This window comes from Adiantum capillus-veneris, chromosome 20 (genome assembly GCF_014529385.1).
Source record: "Adiantum capillus-veneris isolate H3 chromosome 20, ASM1452938v2, whole genome shotgun sequence".
NCBI lineage: Eukaryota > Viridiplantae > Streptophyta > Polypodiopsida > Polypodiales > Pteridaceae > Adiantum > Adiantum capillus-veneris.
The window spans coordinates 62,593,277-62,614,522 of NC_140950.1; the positions used below are offsets into that span (position 1 = coordinate 62,593,277).

The 21,246-nt window shown below is 40.9% G+C and overlaps 1 protein-coding gene across 1 annotated transcript; it reads right to left on the minus strand.

The window, feature by feature from the left end:
• Positions 1 to 8,035: 8,035 nt before the first annotated feature.
• LOC147432605 (receptor-like cytoplasmic kinase 176) lies at positions 8,036 to 14,263 on the minus strand. Its single transcript, XM_086492479.1, has 6 exons — positions 13,687 to 14,263; positions 12,924 to 13,270; positions 10,410 to 10,545; positions 9,834 to 9,970; positions 9,558 to 9,681; positions 8,036 to 9,168 (listed from the first exon to the last, which is right to left on the minus strand). The coding sequence occupies exons 1-6, from the start codon at positions 13,781 to 13,783 to the stop codon at positions 8,600 to 8,602; spliced, it is 1,410 nt and encodes a 469-aa protein (XP_086348605.1). The 5' UTR covers positions 13,784 to 14,263; the 3' UTR covers positions 8,036 to 8,599.
• Between the last annotated feature and the right edge of the window lie 6,983 nt (positions 14,264 to 21,246).

Below are 21,246 nucleotides of genomic sequence, written 5' to 3' on the forward strand. Positions count from 1 at the left end.
TCCATAGACGCATCATCTCATATAAAATCCACAAAAGACATACAACAAGGCTAAAACCATGGCATCATGGCAAACTCCCGCATGAGTGGCTCTTTGGATAACTCCACCTGTCCAAAATCCATGTACACCTATGAATCTGTCAAATCTGAGCTATCACAAGCAGAATCAGTATTCACTTAAGTCATTCATGACAAAAATGCACAAAATCATGTGCATAAAACACTCTTTAAGAGTCCACATGATCAACATACGCACAGACCATGTGTTGCACAAATCTACACACCAGTAATGCTGCTAACTGTCTCTCTAGATCCGCAAGGAAATAGCATCACCTGTAGTGTTGCAGTTGACTACTACTACTCGTCAGCAATATAGCTACCGCCTGTGCTCGAGATCTATCAAGCTATGTCCGGGCTATGTATACCAAATTAGCTCCAAGTTTTGAATGATTTTCATACGATATTCAATCAAATATCTGCAATGTCTATATATTGCAAAATTAATCATTCAATAGCGTGTGCCATAAAGAGAGCATCTCCATTAGGTAGAAAGCATAGAAAGGGAAAATTAAATTATAAATTATCAAAAACTTTATAAATGATGTTTGACAGACTTCGGACTCTTGTCATATTTATCGAACATTTGAAGAACTTTTACAATTTATGAAGAAGGACAATTCAATCATGAAAGATTGGTTATGTACAACTCGGAATTGGATTGCACATTTTTCCCCCAAAGAACAATGGGTAGAGATGTACTAGGTAGCAACATTGAGAGTACCTAGGAACTTAGGCTTAAACTTTTGATGTATAAGATCATAGGGCCTGTCTAAGTCTGGGGGGAATCTCAGGGGAACTAGTAAGGAAGTGCAAAAGAGCAGTCGGGTTTTTGGAATGGGGGGAAGAAACTAGGTACTTCAAGAACTCCATCTTACACTGGTCCCCATGGCTCTCTAAAGTTGTAGAACCACCACAAAGCCCCCGTTGGATAGAAACTGCCAGGAAAGTGAATATAAGGGTATGAATCATCTTGCTCGCTTTTGAGACGGCAATAGTAAGAGATGGAAAACCATTGACTTTCTAGCAACCTAGTTTCAACTAGATGGCTATGAGATATTGTTCGTCAACAGAGTGATGACAATCTTGTAATACCAATCTGTGAATCCGGGATAGAGTGGAATGCCTGGAGATGACCTGGAAGTAGTCTTTTATGGAAACCCCACTCTAAGGAAATTTATCATGCATTAATACATGAGAAGAATTGGTCTAACAATGGCTGGAAGAACGGTGGGACTACCGGTAGTCATGGAGAACATCTAGAAGCCAAAGTGGCTGTAGTTTATGAATATATTTTTATGGAAGGTAATTGGAGTGCTCTACCAATAGACGTAAAGATCCAGGAAAAAGGAATTGGGTGCGATCGATGCTTGGGGTGCAGGATAGCTAGCGAGGATCTGGGCCACCTTTTCATGGAATGCCAAGCAATCAGAGGCCTGTCAGGGAAAATATGCAAGTGGATCCAAAGGACATGGTAGATGTTCTTCAAGACTGATCTGTTCCTTGGTGGCAAGAAGTTGGGAAGTCCTGCTCTTCTCATCTGTACTCAAACTATCAAATACTTCTTGTTTCACCTATATGGAGGGTGAGGAACCGCCGTGTGTTTTAAGGAGATCTTGATGTGGAAAGTTTCTCAGAGATTATACAAGAAAGCAGAGTGATGATACATACGCTCGGAAGCAAGCAAGATTCGGGAGATTGGTCTGGGGCTACCTATGTTGTGTTGTCAACCTGCAATAAGTAAAAGCCTAGAACTATAGTTCACCTACTTTGTTAAGTCGGTTTTGTTAACTTGTAATCTTCAGCACTTCAAGGATCGGCCTAAGTTTGAGGTTGTTTTGTAATTTTATGTTGTGCTTAATATAATTCACTCACAAATTGTGAATTTTGCATTTTTTATTTTTTTTAAGATCTTAGGGCTCGCCTAGTGGGAGAATTTGAAGCAATCTCAAGTCCTCTCTCTTACTTTACAATTAGAATATGGAATAGATATCTTAAATTGTAAAAAGTAACCTTTGTATGCAACTTGTCATGATTGAAGGGATAGATCATAGGAATTATCACACAAGGAAATGTGAGAGAGAGGACAAAGATGAAAACTTTTGAAGGATCGTATAGTTTTATCAAGGATAGTTTTATTTCCCAACCAAAGTTCATAACTACGACCAAAGTTCAATCCTCCCACGAGTCTAATGGGCAAGTTTTGACTAATTCTAATTTTGAAAACAATAATAAAAAATTAAAACGATTGAGTAGTTATTGCTTTACACTTTTTTATCCTTGGTCCATAAAAGTGTAATTGCAATCTACTAAATTGGGTGCATCTTTGTCGAAGTGCTATGAAATGCCCAACCATGAGCAAAATTAGAAAGGAGTCTAGTAGGACCTCCAATCCATTTTCGATCCCCCAAGGTCATTTGGGCCTACAAGGTAGAAGATAGACAACAAATCCTCAAGGTAAGTAGGCCCCTAGATTAATCCCTTAGCTATCATTGTGTAGCGAAGGGTTGTCGAAGCCCTCAAGAAAATACATAAAACTATGGCATGGAGGGGCTTCTTCTAAAATTCTACCAAACCTTTAGTCCCCACCTTGAAGTCCCTCTTCTCTAGGTTTGAGAGAAAGCTACCCTATTCTAGGCACTCCCTTGAGAACCCATTAAAATGATGAAAGAATATCTTAGCTATGTAATTGGGGTCCAATCAAGACTTGCTCTTTGAAAGAGTGCATGTGTGAGAATATGTGTGTGCACGGTGCGGTGTGGGAGAGGGAAGAGGAGAGAAGCGTGTTATGTGGGCGGAGCAGACCTCAAGAATGAGGAGCCCCTTATTCATTATGTATATACATTATTAAGAAAAAGATATGGTCAATGGGCGGTCGAACATCAGACATCTATCCTCGGGTAAAGACACAACGCCTTTACCTCAACATTCCTCATCAAAATAGAATTTGACAAGGCTTATGACCAGTTGGAATGGTTCTTTTATCTTAAGCTATATGGAGACTATGGACTTTGGCCCTGAAGATGTTCTATCGAATTAAGACATTGTTAGGAAATCTGAAAGCATGTATTGCTAGGAGTGCCTCCCTCTCCTCTCCAACTTGACTCTCGATGATTGTAAGGCAAGTATGTCCCTTGGGTTGGCCAGACATAGCCATCGTGATGGTTTCACTTATACAGTTAGATCCCTCACAAATCAAGAGTTGATTCAAGGCTTAGAGATCAAATAATTCGACCACTATATTATGGTTTTTTTTAGTTTTAGTTTTTTTTCTTTTTTTAAAAAATGGGCTATTAGGTCTCCCCAATCTTGGAAAAATAAAAAGGCTTTCAAAACATCTAAGTGCATAAGTGAACGGTGAGTTTAGAAAATGAAAAGACCCATGAAAGTAAAAATTCAAAAGACTTTTTGTTTCCATATAAAGAAACTAGAGTGCTTCGTTAGCCGTAGAGTCCGAGGGTAAGAGAAAACAAGAAGACAAAAACTTTGGGGGGGGGGGGGGGGGGGGGGGGGAGAGAGAGAGAGAGAGATGTATATTTTTTATCATCTCCACATAGGTCTCCAGCTATCATGGGCAAGTAGAGTCATGATGAGATTGTTAGGAAGGGGTTATTACAAAAAGATGTCGTGCTTGGCAATGCTTTGGTTGACATGTATGCCAAGTGTGGTGTACTTTTTAAGCCCATGTCGACATCTTGTGTATAGCCACATGCCTTCAAGATGCACGCTTATGTGATTGCATCTGGAGAGAGCCCCTCGCTTTGCATTGGACATAAGTATATATGGCTGAATTTGGAGAGATACACATTCTTTGCATTTGCTGGAAACATTGTAAATATTTCTGGCACTTCTCTTATTGCACATACCACGCAATTAGTGAATTCCAAGAGGCGACATCCCGGACAAATCACTTTTTGTGCTTTCTCAAGCACTCCACATTTGGCATACATATCGATCAAGGTAGTGCCAAGCACGACATATCGGCATCTTGCGTACATCCACATGCCTTCAAGATGCACGCTTATGTGACTGCATCTGGAGAGAGGCACTCACTTCGCATTTGTTGAAAACAGACTAGAGCTTTTTGGCCTTGCCATAGGGGGAAACCTTGCAATCATTGCATTCCAATAGTCCACACTCCGGACAAGAAGCTCCTCAAGCAAATATTGCGTAGAGCAACATGCCTTCAAGATGTAAGCATAGCCTGCAAGACAGAAGTATATGTGGCTGAATTTGGAGAGTAGACGTGTTTTGCATCCCGCAATCGATGCATTCCAAGAGGTGACGTTCCGGACAGAGCACTTTTTGTATTTTCTCAAGCGCTCGAAATTTGGCTTACATATCGAGCAAGGTAGTGCCAATCACAACATATTGGCATCTTGCGTACAGCCAAATGCCTTCAAGATGCATGCTTATGTGATTGCATCTGGAGAGAGGCCGTCCCTTTGCATTTGCTGAAAACAGACTAAAGCTTTTTGGTCGTGCCATAGGAGCAAATCTTGCAATCAGTGCATTCCAAGAGTCCACACTCTGGACAAGAAGCTCCTCGTGCAATTGCGTAGAGCCGCATGCCTTCAAGATGTAAGCATAGCCTGCAATACAAAATTATATATGGCTGAATTTGGAGAGATACACGTGCTTTGCATCCCGCAAGTAGTGCATTCTAAGAGGCGACATTCCGCACAAAGAAATTTTTGTGCTTTCTCAAGCGCTCGACATTTGGCATACGTATTGACCAAGGTAGTGCCAAGCACGACATATCTGCATCTTGCTTACAGTCACATGTCTTCAAGATGCACGCTTATGTGATTGCATCTAGAGAGAGGCCCTCGCTTCGCATTTGCTAAAAACAGACTAGAGCTTTTTGGCCCTGCTATAGGGGAAAATCTTTCAATCAGTGCATTCCAACAGTCCACACTCTGAACAGGAAGCTCCTTGAGCAATTGTGTGGAGCCATGTGCCTTCAAGATGTAAGCATAGCGTGCAAGACAAATTTATATATTGCTGAATTTGGAGGGATACACGTGCTTTGCATCCGCTAGAAACATTTGTAAAGCTTTGTGGCACTCTTCTTGTTGCACATATCCCGCAATCAATGCATTTCAAGAGGCAACATTTCGGACAAAGCACTTTTTGTGCTTGCTCAAGCGCTCCACATTTGGCATACATATCGACTAAGGTAGTGCCAAGCATGACATAACGGCATTTTGCATATATCCACATGTCTTCAACATGCATGCTTATGTGATTGCATCTGGAGAGAGGCCCTTGCTTCGCATTTGTTAAAAACAGACTAGAGCTTTTTGGCCCTGCTATAGGGGAAAATCTTGCAATCATTGCATTCCAAGAGTCCACACTCCGGACAGTAAGCTCCTCGAGCAACTACATAGAGCCACATGCCTTCAAGATGTAAGCATAGCCTACAAGACAAAAGTATATATGGCTAAATTTGGAGAGATACACGTGCTTTATATCTGCTAGAAACATGGTAAAGCTTTCTAGCATTGCTCTTGTTGCACATATCCCGCAATCAGTGCATTCCAAGAGGCAACATTCTAGACAGAGCACTTTTTGTGCTTTCTCAAGTGCTCCCCATTTGGCATACATATTGACCAAGGTAGTGCCAAGCATGGTATGTATTTTCTGACTAACAATATAATTGTGAAATTATGTGTCTATATTGACATCTTATGTTGCCTGATGGAGAAAACAATCGATGAGTTGAACATGCCTCCAAGATGTAAGCATAGTATTCAAGACAAAAATATATGTGATTGAATTTGCGGATACACCTGCTTTCCATCCGTTGGAAATATTGTAGAGCTTTCTGGCGAAGGCTAAAGTTGCACCAACGAAGCTTTGATATGGAAGAGCTTTTTGGACATGCTCTTGTTGCGCACATCTTCAATCAATGCATTCCAAGAAGCAACATGAAGCTCCTCAATCAATTTTTGTGCTTCTTCAAGCGCACCACATTTCGCATACATATCAATCAAGTCAGTGCCAAGCACGACATCTTTTTTCAATAGCCTCTAACCAACAATATAATTGTGAACTTTTTTGTCTATATCAGTATCTTGCGTAGAGCCACGTGCCTTCAAGATGCATACATAGGTGGTTGCATTTGTTGGAAATAGACTAGAGTTTCTCTTGTGGCAAACCATGCAATCAGTGCATTCCAAGAGTCCATAGTCTGGATAGGCAGCTGAAAACAACCTAGAGCTTTTTGGCCCTGCTCCAATTGGCCCTGCTCCAGTTGTGCATGTCCCGTGACGAGTGCATTCCAAGAGTCCACAACCCGGACAGGACGCTCCTCGAGCACTCGCGTAGAGCCACATGCCTTCAAGGTCTAAGCATAGCCTTCAACACAAAAGTATAGGTGATTGAATTGGGAGAGATGCACTTGCTTTGTATTCGCTAAAAATAGCCTAGAGCTTTCTTGCCCTGCTCTTGTTACGCATATCCAGCAATTAATGCATTCCAAGTGGCAACATTCCGCGCACAAGAAGTCCTCAAGCACTTTTTGTGCTATTGTATAGGAAAGAGAGGCAACATGTGTGTATAGGAAGGTGCAATCCAAGAACGTGGAAAAGGCGTGAGTTTGCTGGAGTTGTCTCAATAAACTCCACCCACCTCTGAGCAAGCCAATGAAATGTCTTGATGAAGAGTAAAACAATCACCATAGCCACAAAGGGCACATTGAATTCGTCTCTGAAGATGATCATGGCAAAGAGGATCTCCATAAGCTCGCGCCAAAATTGTTCATTGAGTCGCTCAACTTTAGCTTCCTTGTTTAGCTTCCTTGAGGCGACCAGGAAAGAGGAGATTCAAAGCAACACACATGAGGACGAGGGCCATGTTGGAGAGGAGGACAAGGCTGATCTCAGAGGTAGCATTCAAAAACTTCAAAGTGCCCGCTCAAGCAGTTGAACCTGGCAGTGCTCGTGCCATGCATAGTTTTGTAGTTTTGATCAGTAATATTAAGGCTCGCTTCAAGCTGCCTGGAGCCTATGGGAGATGCTAAAGCGATTGAGCGCAAGAGACAAGCTGTGGAGACGAGCCGACGAGCTGCGCGAGCGTGCCTGTGATTGAAAAAGCAAGGCTCGTTAAAAATAATGAGGGGCCGGACACGTGGGTTAACGAGAGGGCAACCCTCTACGCTAATGAAGTAAAGACGGTCGAGTACACATTCATACATTTGTGTTTTTCTTTTGCTTATTTTCCTTTAACGTTTACTACTCTTTAGCATGTCCTTGCACTGTATAGGTGGTGAATGTACCTAGTAAGTCTTGTAGGTCCACTTTGGCCTCCCAAGGAAGAAATTTCTTTCTTCTTTCTTTTCATTCATAGATGACACCTATGCCTACTCCAGAGTACTCAACCTGCCTTGACCATTTTTTATGAGCCCTTAGCATTGCCTATTGTCAGAAGTTGATAATTCAAAGGGAGGAGTGATAGCCTCATGCTTAATCCCCCTTAGTTGATGCTAAATAGTGGTTGCTATATTATTATCAATGTTTCCGAACTCCTAGGTATCATGGAGGCATCCTTAGGATGAAGGCACTGCTGAACATAGAAGGAGAATGCAAATTATTAGGAAATTCCAAGAAAAGTGAGTATAACACGATATAACGAGATTTAGGGCCACAATTGTCCACCGAATCCATGAAGTGCCAGAAAAGATGTTGCAATAAGTTCCAATAGAAGCTGCAAAAATGAGCTAGAACTCTGGTCTGAAGAAATTTTACAATTTGTGAAGAAGGACAATTCATTCATTAAAGATTGGCTATGTATAATCCAAAAGTGGATTGTGGTTTTTTTGTTCAAGAACAAATAGTAGAGATGTATTCTTTTGATGCATATGCTCAATAAGCTTCAAGACTTTTTATTAAGTTTACCAACAAATAAAATTTCCCTAGATAATTCTTTTGAAACTAATCTAGCAAGGGCATTGGTATCACACGTGCGCAAGCGCGGTCTTTTCGAAGATAACGCCTTTAATGTACTCAAGTTTCTTCAACTGCAATATTACAAATTTACAACCAAAACTTTGAAAAAATGTAAAAATACAAGGATTTTGGGGCTATCAATACAAGAAAACTTGTGGTCCTAACATTGATAAAACACAGCCCAGCAGAGGTTCAATTTATTTCAGATACCACATTCTGGCACTTTATACTTGGCAGGCTATGGACACTTTGTAGAAGATAAAAAACTCTGCTTAAGTAAGGCTGAGGGCAAGGCAAATCTCCATATACATTCCCATTCCATTGGCCATCATGTGGATTGCAGACAGAGTGTGGCATCATACATTTACCTTACAGACTCCCTCGGTCAGCCGCATGTTGAGAGCTGAAGGTAGGCTCAAGCTAATAGTATGGCCGCTTGTGAACGTAATGGTATAAGCCTGCCTCACTGTAATGAGGTAATGCAAGGAGAAGATGCATGGAACCTGAATACTTTGCTGAAAACCAGTCTTTGTAGCCTTATCTATTACGGCGGTTGTCGTCGACAGAGGGATTCGCTTCCCCTCGAAGAGTCAGTCACTGACGCACCATTGGAGAGACTCTTAAGGGCGATCGATACGGCGAGACGTTGTCGCTCCCTTGCTTGCCAGCAGCAATATGTTGTGGGGAGGGAAGTCTAAAGGCATTAGAAGAAGGCTTGGGGTAGAATATAAGCTTTTGTTCTTGTTGGGCAGTTTGAGCTACCTTTCGATCTTGACTGGGGACAGCAGGATGATGTCGAGGGCGTGAAGAAGCGATTTGGGTTGTCGTAGAAGACGGCAAATTTTTGGGAAGCTCCTTTGGATTGAGCAATGGTTCGAGCGATTCTAAGACCTCTTTCATGGTGGGTCTTAGTTTGGGGTCTTGGCAGAGGCATTGAAGAGCAAGAGAGGCTGCCTTTTGGGCTCCTTTCAGAGAATATTGGCCATCTAGCCTTTGATCGAGGACGCGAGACCACTTGCGCTTGTCTGCTAAGTAAGGTGTTGCCCATTCTACTAGATTTTGCTCTCCACCAGCTCTGTTCTTGTCCACCGCCCGCTTTCCTGTCAATATCTCCAGAAGGACAACCCCAAACCCATACACATCACTCTTAGCAGTTAACCTTCCTGGAAAATATAGCAAGAGTTCAAGTTGTCAGAGTAGAACACAAACATAAATAATTGAAAACCTAAGAATATAGCACTGAAATAATGCAACAACTCTCTGTTAAACCAGTCATGTAATTAAACTGAAAATCACCATTGAATAATTGAGTTCTAATCAAACAGATAACCGGTAGGGTGAGAAAGGTAATGCCACGATAGAAATCACATTTTATTGGTTATAAAGCTACAAAAATAAATGTGGAGTGACGATGTAAAACATATCTTTTCTTAATATATTCTCGCATATTTACAAAAACTATGGTTCCCTTTTCAGTCACTTTTGTCAAATCTTTCAGCACAAGTTTCTCCAAGAAGCACCTAATATTAAGTTAGAGCGTGCGATATATTACCTGTTGCAACATACTCAGGAGCAGCATAGCCATATGTTCCCATAACACGAGTTGTCACATGCGTCTTATCACCCGTTGGCCCATCTTTTGCAAGCCCAAAGTCTGAAAGCTTTGCATTGAAAGCCTGACCAAAGGGATTTTTTACATAATTAGCACACAATGTCTCAAATATGCCATCCACACAACAATGCAATAGTATTAAGGGTCCACTTTCTCTAGTTACTACACATGATATGCCAATTATACATTAATAATTGCCACTTCTATCTATCTCACCGCATCAAGTAGAATGTTCGACGTTTTGAAGTCTCTATAAATGACAGGTTTTTGAGCATCATGTAGAAAAGTGAGGCCTCGAGCTGCATCGATTGCGATCTTTAATCTATTGGCCCAAGATAAGGTATGACGACTTCCTGAATCATCAAAGAACATTGGGTCATAGTTAGCAAAATGCCACTCTTCGAGAAGAATACACAAGTAATTTGCAGAAAACAAATAGATAAAAGCGCATGTCTCTATGGAAATCAAACCATCAGTATTCCATTACAATCTGGAACTCTTACTGAGCCTGGGGCTCTCTTGTACATATGTAAATGTAGCATGTGAGTTCAACACAAGAGATTGTTTCAAATTTGGCCCCATTTTTTCCACATTTTTAACATACATAAGGGTACCAATCAAATGGGAGATGCACGAAAAAGGCAGTGTTATATGCCTGACAAACCTATAGATTAGGGGTTTTTGAACTAGGCTTTCAACCCATCTGACATTGAGGGTTTACATATAAAAGTTATCAAACATAGTGCAAAAAAGGTAAAAAACAATGAACACCAAAAGGCAGAAGCAACTTACTTCCAAACAAATGATTCTCTAAGCTTCCCCGCGATAGAAACTCATACACCAGGAGTCGGTGGTCATCTTCATAACAATACCCAATAAGCTTGACAAGGTTAGGGTGATGAAGGGTCCCAAGAAACTTCAGCTCTGCCTGTTGAAAGATGAACAAGGTAAGTGTAAAGAGTGCAGTTCAAAGTAATGAATCATAAGATCTTAATCGAAAATTCTATTTACAAACATAAATTTTGAGAGCATTGCTTGGAAAATTGTAAAAGAGGGTAAAAAATGGCCCTCAGTTGCACCTTGAGAGAGTGAAGATAGGAGAGAAAAGATAAGAAAAGGAAGAGAATCTTTTGACTTCATAGGGATAGGGACAATCCTAGGAGACCTCAAAGAGTCTCTATCCGACACGAGAGGGAAATGGGATAACCAATCTACCACACGTGTGTGTGTGTGTGTGTGTGTGTGTGTGTGTGTGTGTGTGTGGGTGGGTGTGTGTGTGTGTGTGTGTGTGTGTGTGTGTGTGTGTGTGAGAGAGAGAGAGAGAGAGAGAGAGAGAGACCAACCTACATAGTACCTTCAACAAACTTGAACAAGTCCACATCAATTTTAATTAAATGACATAGCTGACACACATTTGTAGCAAAGTGACAAGGAACGGTGAGGGAGAGGGTTGTGCCTCAATTCTAATTTGGCACCGGCCTATCAGGTGGGATCAATGGTCCCCCTTTTCACAAGAAGATTTAGAAATTCTCTCATGTAGGAAAACGGAGTCTTTTTCAGTGTTTTTCATACAATGAATAACATCATGAGCTTCTACTCAAGAGGCACCGCATACCTAGCTAGGTATGCGGTGCCTCCCTCACAGAAGCTCATGATGTTGAGGTAAGTCACAATGTGGGAATTATTGTGAGAATTTGTCCAAAACTTCTTGTCTTTCAGGAGGCACCGGGATCGGATGTTTACCGTCGGATCTAGGATTAATCCTAAAGGGAATGCCAAGTGAGCCAATGTAAATTGTGAACTCAAAAGTAAACTTTGTGTGAACCACATCTGAAGCCAAGTGAACGGCTCCTCGATGTGACCGTACCCATTGCACATGTGCACCTAGTGTGAACTCAAAGTGAACTCATTGTGAACTTTTCTCTTTGAGCTCACAATATGTTTCATAGATGCACACATTTAGCAACTAAGGTGGTGGTCCTGTGAGGCTTAGTTATCAGTTATTTGAACGGATAACTAAGCCTCATTCTTGGTCACGTGCAAAAAAGAGCATTAAATGAATAACTATGCCTACCTTTTTTTAACTATGCCAATTTTTGGCATAGTTGTGAAGTTCAAGGCAGGTTGAATGCATGACCATGCAACATGCTTAGCTAATGCTTTATCTGGGCATAGTTGGCATAGTTATCTATAACTAATAACTATGCTTTGCGCGACCACCACCTAAATTGTGATAAGAGTGATGGTTGAGCCTTGATCAAGACCTGAGGGTGTAAATGGAGCATAGTAACAAGGAATGGCCGTTTTCGGGTCTCCGTTCCCCGTTTCCATTCTAAGTTCTCGTTCCGAATCCCCATTCCGTGTTTCAAACGTGAGTACCCGTAACAGGGAATGGCATTTTGTGGCAATTGCCGTTCCGCGTTCCCCATTCCGGTTTTCCGTTCCTGGTAACTATGAAATGGAGGGAACATTTCTGTTTTTGTTCCCTCTCATACTCAAAACAGACGGCCCTGATTCTTTGCAAAGTTTCAATTGTCGATCCCATTTGAAGAGGCCCATGTCAAATCGACCGTGGGACACAGGCGGCGGGCCGGCTTATATTTTGGCAACAGGGGGAAATAGGCAAAATCCACATCCAGGTATTATATCCACATGGCATACATAATCAAATTGTCAATCACTAAGAAAATTCAACAACTTAAGAAAGTCAAAAAGGAGAAGTTGACAAAAAGGCATAGCAAACTTTAACACGGAAATATTGAGAAAAAAAGATACTTTGGAATAGAGAGAAGGATTGTTTTTACTTGAGCAGGTGGGTGGGACTATAACCAAGTCAAAGGAGTTGTAAAGTGTTCAGACCTAAAGGCGAAAAGCCAAAGAATCCAAAATGCCTTTCACAAGGGGGAAAAAGGGAAAGAACATATTCTCTTTACACTCGCAAGAAGTTTTGGACAGATTCTCACAATAGATCCCACATTATGACTTACCTCAACATCATGAGCTTCTGTGAGGGAGGCACGGCATACCTAGCTAGGTATGCGGTGCCTCCCAAACAGAAGCTCATGTGATGTTATGTATTGTATGAAAAACACTGAAAAAAGCTCCGTTTTCCTACATGAGAAAATTCATAAATCTCCTTGTGACTACAACCTTTTCCTCTGTCTGTGTGTGTGTGTGTGTGTGTGTGTGTGTGTGTGTGTGTGAGAGAGAGAGAGAGAGAGAGAGAGAGAGAGACTTTTAATTAGTAACCCATTAATCACTAAACTTGACTAAAGTAATGGAGGTGACTAAGAAATGGGTACCAACCAGCCACTCATTGTGTCCCTGAAAGCCTTCAGGGTTGAGCTTCTTGACAGCAATAAGGAGGCCTTGCCCCGCGCGAACGGGCTGGAAGGTGCGCTCGTCGATGTTGCCCTTAAACACGCTCCCAAACCCGCCTTCCCCAAGTAAGCTGTCTGGCCGAAAGTTCCTTGTGGCGGATTTCAAATCTGCATAGGTGAAAGGATGCAAATAATGCGCACTGGTGGCGCCGCCGCTGCTACCCGTCTCCGGTAAGCCTGGTGATGCCGAAACCTGTCTCATCTCTTGGCTCCCCCCATTGTCCTGAGGACCATGTGGTTGAGGGCCTTCCCATGGAATTCCCCCTCCACTTCCTGCAAAACATTGATCACATCTTTAGGTAATGGAAACCTACATTTAAAGGGAAAATTAGCCCCCATGAACACGAAAAAAACGATACAAAAATCCGGCAGCAAATAAAATGGACATGATTAGTGGATGAATAATCAGTTCCCTGATATGGGCTCTAAATAATCCCACATTGAAAGGCCCATAATTAGCTCCTTAATCAGAATGATTTACAGAGTAAACCCATTTTCCCACATTAAAATCAAGACATAATTAGCTCACCAATCAAGACATTAGACCTATTTTGGAATGAAGATAATGAATTTGGAAGATTATAAAAATTAAAAAGAAATCAATTAATTGACTAATCAGTGTACCCTAATTAGCATAGTGATTAGTGCAATAACCCCACAATAATTAAGTAATCAGGCACTCTCAGTACCTGCAGATTTAAGAGTAGCAAGGGAAGCCTGTTGTGCGCTGTTGACGGAGGACAGACCGCTCACATGCTGGACTTGCGCACCAAAGCAGTTGCCCATATATATGTATGTGGGATAATTGCAAGCACCTGCTTCAATATTCAGAGAGCACCTAGCAGGTCTAAAGAGTAGCTCTTGTGTTGGTTCTTTGCGTTTGGGAGTACTTTTCTGTGTAGGCTATGGGGGAGGCAAGCTGCGGTCCTTTGCGCTTTTGGCCCCAAGTACTCGAGAGAAACCCAAGCGCTGCTAGCTGCCTGCCATGACGACTTGTGCGATTCATATGAAGTGGGTATTCTGTGTGTGTGTGTGTGTGTGTGTGTAGAGAGAGAGAGAGCTGTCGTCTGTTTCAAGGGATTATGAAGAAGAGAGACCAGGGAAGTCGTTGGTTAGAAAAGTCAGTCTGTGCGCGTTCACAGAAAAAGAGAGACTCTGAGAGAGAGACAAAGAGCGAGAGAGTCAAAGGATTTGGCTGACTCTCCGATCCGAAATTGCGAATCCGGTCTCCTCTCTTCCTCTGTTCTTGAGTCTCCACCCTCTCTCTCTTCCTCTCCTCCACACAGACACTCTCTCTCTCTCTCTCTCTCTCACGCGACGTTAAAATTCTCTTCTTCTTCTTCTCTCTCTCCCCCTTTTGACTGTGTCTCGTCCCGTCCGGACACGAGTTTTGTCTGGTGACTCGTCCCCTCCATCGCTGCCAATGACATAATGTATTACAAGTTACAAGGATATTTTGAAAGACTAGCTTAGTTTGAGTTCACATTGGGGAGGCGGAAGAAACGTTCTTTTCCAGGTCGAAGAGTTGCGGAATGCACACTTCCATCACCCATTTCACACAGAGGGCAAAACAAAAAGTGAATCAATTTTCTTTCGCCATCTACTATGAACATTGGGTTGCGACAGAACAAAGAATGAAAGGAAGCAACTTTTACCAATTACATCAATAAACCAGAGTACAAACCATAGTACAAATATTTTATTGAATTGCATTGGCTACAAAATATAAGTTGAAGATGATGATGAAGCCATTTGCTCTAAAGCCTCATTTCCAAAACAACTTTGACATTCATCTTTGCTTGCTCTCTGTACATTGCCGTCACAATACTATCTCGCCTCTTGCAACCAACTTCAAGGTCACTGGCAACTCCTTCATTGCCTTCACAATACTATCTCGCCTCTTGCAACCAACTTCAAGGTCACTGGCAACTCCTTCATTGTTGCCTTGAGCACACTCCATAGCCTTCTCTATTCCGGCTTCACGTGTTGCCCGAAGCTCCATCATGGATGTAGCATCCGCTCTTCGATCCTCTGTCGCACGTCCATCACGACCAGCCAATTTTGCTTCTGCCTCCCGCACTCACTCTATATCAAAGGATTCTTCATGGAAAATACAAATGTTGTGAAGCACAAGACAAGCTGCAACAAGATTTGGCACATAGTGTAGATTCATGTCACATCTTTTTAACAAAATGTGAAACCTTGCCTTCAACATTCCCGAAGCTCTCTCAATTGGCATCATTGTACTTGATTGAATAAAATTCCAGTAGTACTTGAGACGTGACAACCCATAAGTGTCCATGTAGGCGGGTCTAATCACAAATCATCCTTTGTAGCTCTAAATCTACCAGTCTCAATCTCTAAATGATGTGACGATGTGTGCATCTATCCAATAGCACATCGTAATCCATGGGATAGATGAGTGTCCATGTAGGCGGGTCTAATCACAAAATCATCCTCTGTAGCTCAAGGAGATGCTCTCTGTAGAAAGTCATCTTCGTGCCAAGCACACACATCGGTTGTATCCATGTCCTCCTAGTGTGTAACTGAATCAATTCATGTGTGATGAGTTGAATGATCTTGGTCCATGTGAGAGACAAGGAGGGTATGTCCAATGAATACTGTAAAAGGAAGGAGGGGGGAGAGAGAGGAGTTGGAGTCCAATAAAAGAACACACTATGCTTGTATTTGATTAATGAAAAACCCATTACATATATAGAGTAAAAGACTTTCCATCCAAACTCAAACTCTCTTGATAGCTTGTATGCCATGGGGCATGTTCCCACAAACTTGGGCTTGAAACCCAACAATCCCCCACTCAAGCCTGAACTAGATACACCACTCGCATGATGTATAGAGCTTTTGGTGTACTCGTCAACCGTGAGTTTTAGATTCTCTCCCAACTAAGGGTTTTGGTGTACCCATAACCTGGTGCTATGTCAGTAAACCCCCCCCCCCTTTTGAACAGATAGGGTGTAGGTAAAAATTAGCTACCAACAAGTGGCAGTTTTGGTTGACTTCCAAACCTTGGATTTAAGGTGCACCAATAACTTCATGAGAAGTGAGACAAAATAGGACTTGAACAAAAACTGGTATTTTTTCAGAAGGTCTTACCACTTATGTGTGTGTGGTAGTGTCTATAACCCATACATATACATTTTTGACTAGGAAAAACATAAAAAGATTTGATCTAAAGAACATCACTGTCAACAAAAAGTATATTGGATTCTGTGTCCCCATCAACCACATGAATTCGATTTTTACCCTTTTTGAAGCACTTATTTGAAGGATGATTTGTCTTACAAGAGTTGAATACAAGGATTCTTCTTGAAACACTCCTTTGCCTGGTGATTGTTGCAGCCACAAATGGCACAATATTTGGTACCAATGGATGGTCAGGATGAAGCTGAGGTAGAAGCACAATTACTGACTACATAGGCACTGGGCGTATCAGAAGAACTGGTAGGGGATACTACATATGCACTAGCGGATCTTTCTCTTTTAAAACAGTGACAATTTGATGGAATTCATCAGGCAAACTTTTTAACAAAACGGCTATGAGATCTTCTTCTGGCATTGGGGCTTTGACATAGACAAGTTGAGTTTTAATACTCTTTAGTCTGCTAGCTAAAGATGTTATGTTTTCATCGGCACATTGTTAGGGACTAACCACCCTAACAGTATTTCAATACAGGTATACAATAATACTGCATGTTACATTAACCTAATGCATACGAGAGTATTGTATAACATCATGGAAACAAAGAGAAGGTACTGTATTACTGCATAATCATCATCCACACAACCGTTTACAAGCAGTACCAAGAACAATACGACTCCATAAGAGAAAGACTAACTGCAGAACTGCAAGACAGTGTCTCAACTACTTGCCTAAAACTAATCCACTTAAAAACATCAACCATTGGTGTAAAAACACCCCAGAGGTATAAAGGTTCCATCCTTTGTTACAAACAACAGTAAATAGACTGACACTGATGTATCGGGGCAATAACACTTGGCACATCTGGTGGGCAATGTTTGCAAAACATTGTAAGAACCCACAAAACCCTTGACAAAAAATCTTGAAAACCAAAATGAAGTCTTGCTTGAAGTTATCGCTCCTGAACATCTGTATCTTTAGTTTGAGCTATTCTCCTGACTGTGCATCCATATCATCTCCAATTTCCACCAATGTAACCTCAGTAAGTGGATCTTCTGACATTGCTTCAGCAAGTTTCATAAATGGGTCTTGAAATTGTTGTTGATCACCTGTGTCATCAGTGTGTGTAACTCCAACTGAAACTGCACCCTGAACTACATCCTAAACTGTATTTTGAACTTCAATTGTAGTCTAAACTGCATCACCTGCTGCAATATCCATTTGCACATCCATAGGTACTTGCTGCTGCAACTGTGCATATTGTTCCTTTAACTCAGCATACTGTCTCTGCAAGATCAGAATTTCATCCTTTGTCTCCTCCTCTGCAAAAGCTTGATAAGGTTTACTCACAACATCATACATTTTGATCTTGATCTGTTTCCACACCCCTTTCATACATTCCAAGACTTCATTTTTCATTTGTCTATATCCCCTGAGCTGACATACCAACCATCTACATCTAGCTCTTCATCAGACATGTCTCTAATCTTTTCTTCACCTTTCTTGCAAGCTGCAACCTTGCTTAACAACACCCTATTGCTACTTTCCAAGGTAGCATTGACAATAGACATTTTAGTTAACTGTGATTTCAGTACCTGAAACCACTCCTCCCTCCATTGAGAAATTTTGATTGAAGTCTTTTCCCTGAATGCTACCACTTGTTTATAAGAGTCCAAATCATGTTGCATGAGTTCTTGAATCCTAGTCAATTCTTGAACCTTCTTGTCCAAAAGTTCTATTTCAATCTGTGCCTTTTTGTCCTTTAAAGCTCCTTCTTTAATCTAAATCAGTTCAGTATGCAGACCATCATTCTCTCTACTCAAGAATGTAAGGTCCAGAGATTGTTGCTCAATATATTCCTTAACCAACTCTAGTGCAGTTTGCACTTCATCCAATGACACAATAGAAAATTGAGCCTTAGAACTTGTAGTTCTCTCCAGAAATAGGATCCCCAAACACTGTTACAGGTTCCTCCCCTGCCAATTTGTCCTTTAATCTTCTGATCTTGAAACCTATTTTAGCAGTTGTAGACTTGACATGTTTGTCAGTCAAATGCACTCTAGTGTCAGTAAACAAGTCCCCAAACTCTTCATCCATTTTATCCTTCACTGCATCCAAAGACTCCTGTTTTGAATAATCTGCAGATAAAAGATCTTGAATATCTGTAGTCAATTGCAAAGACCTGTGATCAAATTGCAGTTTTTGTCTTTTCTCCCTTCTCATTGTAAATCTTGCATCCTCAATCATCTGTGCTGGAATTTGGGACTGTCTCCCCTGCAAAATACTTTTGTTATTGACATACTGAAAGATAGCAGCTAGATAAGGTTCAACTTTATTAGGCATGTCCTTCCTTCTCACTTTGTATAGATCTTAAACTTGATTACAATTTGTTTGTTTGTCTTCATCATGTTTCGAGAGCCGTTATGGTCAGCCATATATAGTTATTTTGGTGAGTTTTTATTTGAGATTTTTCTCAAATTGTAGGAAAAACTCTGTTGGATTTTATTCAAATTCTCACCATACTTTACATGTATCTACAGTTTTCTCTTTGATGGTATAGTGGTCCAATGTTACTTCCACTTTGACAATGATAGAGTTTTTACTCTCACTTTGACAAGTTTTTTTAGCTTCTGATAATGTTGTGTGCTCTTATATCTACTCTCACAAGAGTGAGATTATTGTATGCTCGTTGTGGCTATAGCTTATAGGTAGCCGTATGTTACAGGTTCTACAGATTTACACGTACAAGTTAATGTAGTTATTAGATTTCATGGTACTATTTGTGGATGTGTAGTCAGCATTGTGTTTTCTATCTACTTATGCACGTGGTCATGTGTTTTATGCTTGCTTGAGGTCTGTTTATTCCAATCTTGAATCTTTGCTACTCGTTGTGCTTGCATTATCACTCAATGCTTGATTACGAGAAGCTTGCTGCCTGGATTATGACACTGCTTCTTCTATCTTTTGGTAGAGCCATACATTAAGCTACAGATTTCATGTGTGAGTATTCAATTGATGCGTTGATCGGCTATGGTTGTGTAGTGGTCGAGGTGATCTCACACTTTAACATCTTTGATGCAGTTTATGGTTGAGATTTTACTCAATTTACAGGGGAGACTATGCCTGTTTTCTCGTAGGATTTCTTGCCATAGTTTTGGTTCCACCTATTACCCTATACATGTGGTAGTGATGTGTGTGAACACACTTAGGACCGTCGATGCATTTTTTCCCTCACTAGGAGGTTTTCTTTTCCCATGCATTGTATATACGCCCATTCATTCTAGGGCTAACTTGTCTTTCCATTGTGCACTAAGCAATATAGTCTTTGTTGTGCTCCCTAAGTTTCTTCATCTTCTCCAAGAAGCTGCATGTGTTGCCTCTTTTCCGGTCAATGACTTTGCTTGCACAAGTGAACTATCAGAAATGACTTTGCTTGCTCATTAATATCCTTAACACCAATAAGGAAAGTTTCCATGTCATCTCCCTCATGCATAATCTTCGACTTCAACTTTTTACGTAGCAATGCAATTTTATCCTCATTGCAACTTGCATAAAGACCAACTAGAATATCCCAAGCCTATTCTGTTGATTTAGCTGGAAAATGTAAGGAGTAATAGTGTGCTTTATAGATAATGCAATTGATGAATGAGATTACGCATCTCTAACATCCGAACGAGAGTGCTTAGCCGTAGGCAAAACAACTCTAACAGGCAATCCTTGTCAACTCATTTCTGCAAGCAAAGTCATTTTTGACAATTCACTTGTGCAAACTATTCTTGATACATTGCCAAATTCTTATCAAAATTTTGATAGTACTTGGAGACTTATGACCCACGAAAATCTTGATGTTGTCAAGTTTGATGTATTATGCACACTGCTATTGCAAGAGTCACTTTCAAGAAAGAACATGGCTAAACAATGGTGTAGTTGAACACGCTTTTATTGTTGCTCAAAGAAAAGGTGGTAATAGCAATGTAGACACTTCTCATGGTTCTTCAACGAGTGGCAAATCACCTGTTCCTAATTCTTTTGTTGGCAGCACCTCGTCTGGAAATTCTGGTGAAAAGGACAAGAAGAAGATGCATTGCCATTATTGCAACGCTAATGATCACTTGATTAAGTAGTGTCCTAAATTGAAGGCAAAAGAGTCCAAGAAGAAAGAGGCAAGTTCTGCTACAAGTGTAGCTATTGTAGAATATTCTGTGAAAGGAGATTGTGAAGCTGATGTAGATGCAGTGGCCATTTAGTGCAAATACACTTATGATCCTTCTGTCCATGATGCATGTATGTCAGTTCTTGCAAATTCACATGTGTGGTACTTTGATAGTGGTGTTACAAAGCACATTACCTCACATCGTGACTTGTTTACCTCTCTCAAGGTTGTCCCTCATGGGAATACAGTCACTTGTGCCAACAATGCATCTTATCTAGTCAAGGGAGTTGGAAAGATTGTGCTAACTGCTGCGAATGGCTATTCTTTCACACTTGTTGATGCACTTTATGTACCTGGGATAAAAAAGAACCTTTTGTCTGTATCTGCACGTGCTAGACTTGATCTTGTTGTGAAACTTGTGGATGACAGATGTACATTTCATGATCTCAGTTTTGGTGATAAAATTGTTGCATCTAGCATTTTGTATCGTGGGATGTATTAGCTCACTTTGTATGAAAAGTGTGGGTAAAATTTTGCAAATTCAATTTTGATTTCAAAGGCTGTTTCATATGCAAAAATTTTGCATGCACTTTTTGGACATATGCGTTTTGCTAGTTTACTGCATTTGCAAAAATTGAATATAGTTTCTTCTTTGCCACCTCTTGAAGCACCTATGAAGCATGTTTGTGAAGGCTGTATTTTGAGTAAGATGCAATTGTGTTTGTGGAAGATTCTGTTCGGCCTTTGTTTTCATGTACTAGAGACAGTCATGTAAGCACACATGACATTTATGAAAATTTGTTGCCTCTTTTTAATGGTGGAAACTTGAATGTTAGTACATCCTATGGGGGTTAAAAATTTTTCTACAAATCAGCCTACTTTTTATGCAAATGTACATGATGTACTTGATGTCGAAAGGCCTGGGAAGAATAAGCA